The following is a 7,184-nucleotide window of genomic DNA, read 5'->3' on the forward strand; positions in this document are numbered from 1 at the left end:
AAATCTCAAATTTATATCAGCAGTTTCAACTGAAAACTATGCATCATCTATAACTTAAATTTTGGGTTATCAGATTTTAGCCCTGTTCATGGTCCTTCTATATTTCCAACATTTTGTAAGTTGTAGGTAATAGTTCAACTCTGTCCTAACCAGTGATGATGAAATAGCCCCTTCTCCCTTTAAAAAAGCACATTTGTTGCCATTTGCAATTCATATCAACAATCCTTTATTCCAAATATATCTTTGAATTTTCCTTTGAACTGATTATAATGTCTTCCTGGTTCCCTCATAACATACGAGCAAAGTAAATTTAACAAATTCATTTTTATACCTGTATAAGACCCATGATTTTACTTTTTCTTAACAACATCTATGGGAGAACATTACCGCATATTTCTTTAGCAATCGCCCATAAAGAGATCCAAAATATGCCAAAACTCTTAACTTCCCCTCTGACTACAAACACTGCAAGAACTGATCAAGAGACAGTTTCTTGGGCAGAAGAGAAGTGTGCATGTGCAGGGCTGTGAGGGGAGGAAACAGCTGCTGCAGGAGGACTCCCTGACAAACATGCCTGGGGAGGAGGTTTGTGTTCGAGGCTGAAGCACTGTGGGAGGAGAGCTGTAATGTTGCTGACAGTAATACTCTGCCACATCCTCAGGCTGGAAATTGCTGATGGTGAGAGTGAAATCTGTCCCAGACCCACTGCCACTGAATCTGTTGGGGACCCCAGATGCCCTGGTGGATGCCCAGGAGATGAGCAGTTTAGGGACCTGTCCAGTTTTCTTTTGGTACCAGGCTAAGAAGTTCTTCTGGTTGGAGCTGTAATAAATACTCTGACTCGACTTGCAGTTGATGGTGGCAGTCTCTCCTGGAGACACAGCCAGGGAGGCTGGAGACTGGGTCATCACGATGTCCCCACTTGCACCTGCAAACAAGAATGGACAAGATCATATAATGAATAGAACATATATTACAATATTTATCTTAAAAAGTTGGATTTCTTATTTATCATAATTAAACAGACCATTTTAGATGAAATGGTTTGATCATTCTAAATGTGAAAATAATTTTTCAAACTTTATAAGGATACTGCTCCTCTGAACCTCTCACCTGAGACCCAGAGCACCAGGAGGATGAGGGATTGGGACTGTGGCACCATCTTGCTCACCCGCATGAGGCACTCATGCCCCACTAAATGGGAAGCCCCATTAATAGAGTCTGAGCAGCCAGGCTTGTATCCAAGCAGCCTATGCAAAGCATCAGAGGGTATGAAAGCAAATATGCCTGTGCAGCGAGTTGTGAAGACAAAGAAGAGGAGACAAAAATGTGACTACCACAGGAAATCAATTATACCTCAACCAAAGGATCAGAATTTAAATTGACCATATTTTTCAACATATTTAGCAAAATATTGAAATGTAAAATATTTTTAATCAACTATATTATTTCAAACCAAATGCAATCACCTTGAAAACATAGATTATTTGTCTAATTGACTATATGTGTTTGTAGTGTATAATTTCAAGATATAATATCATGAATATAAATGGATGTATATTCAGTGGCTATATTTATTAGAATCTGCAGAATGTGTATCAATGGACAGAATGAGGATGTATTGCAGAGAATTATAACTCTGTCTCTGATTCTCCTCTGAATATTAAATTTATAAATGAAGATCCTATTGGACATCAAAATTCACCTGCATATGTCCAAATCCAGACTTTTGATACCTGATACAAACACTAAATGAAAATGTGTCACCAGATGCTTAGCAGCCACTCTAGCCATGGTCCTTTTGATCAGCCAGATTCTCAAATCACAGTTCAAGTCATTCCAAACCCCATTGTCAACCACAGACCTGTCAGGTGTCACAGCTCCACCTGGAGCTAATAGGTGAAATAACTTCAGCTCCCAAATTCTGATAGAAGAGTTCTTCATTCATTCTGTACAAAAGCAAAATGAAACAGAACAAAAGCACAAATAACCATATCACTCTTCTGATACCAGGACATTAAGTTACAAAGAAATCAAACAGAACCGCTTACCTCATAAAGCTCCTTTTTTCTTGGGAGGGACAGATACTAAACATACAAATCGCCTCTGTCACCTTTCTGAAACTGAGTCCTCTGAGTTTTCCTCCCTGTGTGGCAAGGGTAAGTGTGGCAAAGTGTGTCCTGTAAATTTCATGAATTATCATTCCTCACCATGAAAAGGCTCAGAGAATGAGAGAACAGAACAAATCAGGACAGTTTAACACTTTTATGGGAAACAAAATTCTTCCTCTCTCAATATTTCAAATTTTACAGTAGAGAAACATCCTTAAATCTCCAAGAACTTCCCTTGAGGAGCACCTTCCTAAGCATGTATTTTTCCGTGTCTATTTAATAAGTCCATTTCTCTATAGTTCATCTTCTCATGAGAGCATAACTTTGAGGATCCCTTTACCAGGAATTCAGGAGTGGGTTTCAGCACAGACCCACTTCCCCTGGAAGGCTTTCCTACTCAGTCAAACACCTGCAGAGTTCCTGGTCCACCAAATACTTGGGTTTACTGGGTGGCAATATATTCTACAATTTTTCCCTCATTACCCTGTGTTTTTCCTTGTCTTCTAGGAAGATATCTTTATATTTATATACAGTCTCATGTATACAAACTTAAACTTTGACTCTATTCCTTAACATTGATAGTTTTACTGCTTCAGTATGGTAGAATCCCCTTTCTAACATTACAAACTTTAAAATGCTTCAGATACTAATGAGTAACAAGGTGATTAAACATAATAAGAAAAGAGAGTGAATGGTTCGGGGCCTACATAAAATGTGGGGTCTGGTGGTTTGATGTGCTGAGCCCTCTATAATGGGATTTGCCCTTAAGAAGCTCATTACAGAAAAGGAGAGGCTACATTTTCATATAATTTTGCCTAAGATTCTCCCCCTGAATACCTCTTTGTTGCTCAGATGTGCCCCCCACTCTGTCTGAGCCACCTCAGCAGGTGAATTCACTGCCCTCCTGCCTATATGGGACCTGACTCCCAGGGGTGTAAATCTCCCTGGCAATGCAGGATATGACTTCCAGGGATGAATCTGGACCTGGCATCATGGGATTGAGAATATCTTCTTTACCAAAAGGGGGAGGCAAAATGAAATGAAATAAAATTTCAGTGGCGGAGACATTTCAAGTGGAGTTGATAGGTCACTCTGGTGGAAATTCTTATGCACTATACAGATAACACCTCTTCGGTTTTAATGTATTGGAATAGCTACAAGTAAATACCTGAAACTACCAAACTCCAACCCAGAAGTCTGGACTCCTGTAGATGATTGTATAACAATGTAGATTACAAGAAGTTACAGTGTGATTATGAAATCCTTATGGATCACAATCCCTTTATCTATTGTATGGATGGATGAGTAGAAAAATGGGGACAAAATCTTAATGTAAAATAATGTGGGATGGGAGGGTGGTTTGAGTGGTTTTTTTTACTTTTATTTTTACTCTGATTCTGATTCTTTCTGATGTAAGAAAAATGTTCAGAAATAGATTGTGGTGATGAATGCATAACTGTATGATGGTACTGTGAATAGTTCATTGTACACCATGGATGACTGTATGGTATGTGAATATATTTCAATAAAACTGAATTTAATTTTAAAAAATGTGGGGCCAGGAATGTCCATTTTGACAAGGAAACATCTGAGCTGATGCCTGAATGCCTGAGTTGGCCATGAAAATGGTCAGGGAGGAGGAGAGCACATCATCAAATGCAGAAGACCTGGGAGAATACTCAGGTTTGTGTGTTCATGGAAGTCAAAGGAAACTGTTTGGAGAAATTTAAATGCAAGAACACATGGGTCAGTGGTGGTGATTAATTCATGCATTTGCCAAATATTTTTTACGGCTTATTAACAGTACAAGGAAAGAGAAATGTGGAAGCCATAAGCATTTCTATGCCAACTGGGAAGTTACCCTTCCATCTTCTCCTTCTTTGAAATCATGTAATGATTTTAAAAATAAAATTGTCCAAATATTACCAATGTCAGAGATACAATTGGGGCAAGTTGCTATCTGGTAAATAATGCAGTAGGATAATATTGGATGCATAGTTCTCAGATGGCCTTGAAGTTTTGTTGCCCCCGATGTATACATGCCTCTCCCAGCACTTCAGTTCAACAGTAATTTTTGTTCTATTGGGAAAGGTTTGTTCAGATGTAAGGAATTTAGTCACCTAGGGAAATTATCAGAGATGTCTTGAACTAATCCCAAAAGTCTTTTATCTGAGTGTAGAATTTGGAAAGAGTGATACATGAAGATTTGAAACATGAGAAGGTTCAGCAAGGGGAATATTCTCTGATGCTGAATTTGGAATGCAGAGCACAATAGCAAGGAATGAGTGCAGCCTCTGAGAGCTGACAGAGGGCAAGGAAACAGGGACCTCAAACTTACAATTGCAATGACCTGATTTTGCAACAACTATGTGGGACTGGAAGATGACACAAAATTCTGAAAAAGAACATAGCAAAACCGACACCTTGATTTTTGCCTTGCAAGACACCAAGAAGAGAACCCACCACCTAAGCTGTGACTTCCGATCTGCAGAACTGTGAGAGAATATCCTGCTGTCTGGTAATTTGTTAAGAAGCAACAGAAAAAAAATGCAGGTAAATACAAAGCACAGGTTAATATGTAAGTTCTAAATCCAGGTAGATGAAGTTATCTTACCACTTCACTCATGGTGAAAATGATGCTGAAACATCCACCTCCTCATGTGATGTGAGCTGCCCTTTATCTTTCACAATAATTTCCTAAATGTGTCCATGGCCACATGGTCAGGACTGAATACTTCTCTGTGAAAATACAAGTAGAAACAGAATTATATTTGAAGGTAGTCATGGTCTCTGCTTTCTTGTTCTCCAGAGTCATGTTCTCTGGCTGTTGAAGAAATTCCAGGAAGGGATCTCTCTAAGGGAAGGCAGTGAGCAGGCACATATTCTAAGCAGACACTATCCTTTCAGCTGCCTGCACATTGGCTTAAGGCCCAGAAAGTTTCAGATGCAGAAATATGAATAACTCTGTTAACATGAGGCATCCCAGTACTGTGAGAATTGTTGGTTTATGAGGAAAAAATGTGACTTTCTTTAATTTTTTAGAATTTATAATTCTAAAACATGGTTCAAAAATTCGACAACCCCCAATGTTCAGATAACATAAATCCCCTAATTGTAGCTAAAATCCATATAACAACCCATTGTATATTTTCTTAGCGCAACTCACTCTACCCCACACTCTTACCTGGGTAATATGCAAAGCAACTGTTTTACTGTTTCAGATACACCATTAGCATGAGCGTGTTTGGAAGGGCTGATGACCCTCCCCCAGCTTTAGCATGCCTCAGCATCCTTCCACACTTTTATGTGCTCCATGAGACCCCTGTTCCACACTGCACACCCAACACACAAAACAGGTTCTCAGTTACTGTTTTAGATGAATAAGTGAGTGAGATTAGTTAGGAAGTTCTTAACCTAGGATGCAATTTTTTCAAACCTTGGACTTCATAAATTGATGCAACATTTGTGGAATAGAAGGTGGAATTTATATTGCACAGACCATAACTATCATTAATCTCAATGGAATTTTCCAAATTTATTGTGGTTTCCAAAGCAGATGGAGTGCTGCATTATAACCTTTGCAAAGAAATCTCACATGCAATTGCTCTTATGAATATTTCAGGAAGCAGGTTTTGTCTTCTATGCTTGAGAACGAGATTAGTCATTCACCTTATATGATCAGATTTGGTGGCAAACATAAAACATTGACGTAATCAACAAAATGTTACTCTGCATATTTAAAATGCATTGTGTTAAAAGAACCAGGACTTTTATACATATATATATATACATACAGGGCATCTTACTGTCCAGTGATTAAATCCATGGAAATTAAAGGCAACATAGTGTCCTGGATTTGATCCTTTAACTGTAAAAGGAAGTTTGTGGAAAGGTGCTTAATCTCAAATAATGTCTGGGGTTTATTTAATATTGATGTACAAATAAAATTTCATTTTGACAAATGCACCATGGTTATATCAAATATTAACATTTAGGAAAACCGGAGGAATTGCATGTGGCAACTCTGTAATATCCTTGCAGACTTCTGTACATCAAAAATTATCCCAAAATAGATGTTATTTAAAAATCACATGGAAAGGTGCATTTGTAAAGCTGTGTGAACACTGGATGGGACAATCCGAGATCTACCCAAGCTTACAGTGTATAGCATAATCCACCGAAAAATCCAGAATCTATCTCAACTGACATTGAGATATTGCTTTGAATGTTCAGCATCAATCTTTGAAAGGGAAAACTGAACATTGCCTGTTAAATATGCTTCTTTAACACCTGATTTTCTTTTGCTCATTTGTCCCTTCATTCCAAACACACCTCCTTTAAGCAACCTTCTTCAAACCAGGGCATGTGGAACACAGGTTTGTCAAAAGGTTTTCCGTGAAGTTCCTGGGAATGAATAACGTTGAGGGAATTAATTTCTAGATATTAGTGTTCTGTTCAAACTCTTTCCTAAAGAGTATCTGACCAAGAACTCTCAAGTTGTTTAGCTAAGTTCACAGTCCCCCCGCTGCAATCTAATAAAGAAAGCTGGCACTCATCATACTGTGGGCATTTCCTGCAGCAACAAACAAAGGAAATAAAGTTAAGTAAAATTAATTTAGAAGAACTGCCATTATGCCTAAATGAAAACTCATGCTTCAGATTGACATTTCAATAGGTTTTTGTGGAGGCACAGAAGGTTCCCTGGCTTGGCAAGTTAGTCAGGGAGGCCACCTCCTAAGCATTGTGAGCCTGAAGGCAGGCACTGAGGCATTGTGCACCTGATGGTAGGCAATTAAGTTAGAGAATGTTGCCAGGCTCCTTCTGTGTCCCTGCTTTCCCACCTGGTTCAGAAGAGATCATTCCCTGAGATTACTATTGTCCTCAAGCTTGCACCCGAAGATTATAAACATGAAAATCTTGTGATTTTAGAACAAATGTGGTTGTCTGGGAAAATGGGAAAACATTTATGTATCCCAAAGAATGTTTATGCTATATAATCCTGTGCTAAAAAGCCAATGAAGAACTTCTTGCAGGAACAGAGAGATGGAGTTGGCTCCCTTCTTTCACAATCAG

General features: G+C 38.6%; 1 gene segment (V, D, J or C); it reads right to left on the minus strand.

Moving 5' to 3' along the window:
- Positions 1-425: 425 nt before the first annotated feature.
- On the minus strand, positions 426-1,195 carry LOC119512712. The segment is given in 2 exon segments: positions 426-928; positions 1,114-1,195. Coding segments are annotated over 2 exon segments (552 nt in total).
- Between the last annotated feature and the right edge of the window lie 5,989 nt (positions 1,196-7,184).

This window comes from Choloepus didactylus, chromosome 17, assembly GCF_015220235.1.
Source record: "Choloepus didactylus isolate mChoDid1 chromosome 17, mChoDid1.pri, whole genome shotgun sequence".
Taxonomy (NCBI): Eukaryota; Metazoa; Chordata; class Mammalia; order Pilosa; family Megalonychidae; genus Choloepus; species Choloepus didactylus.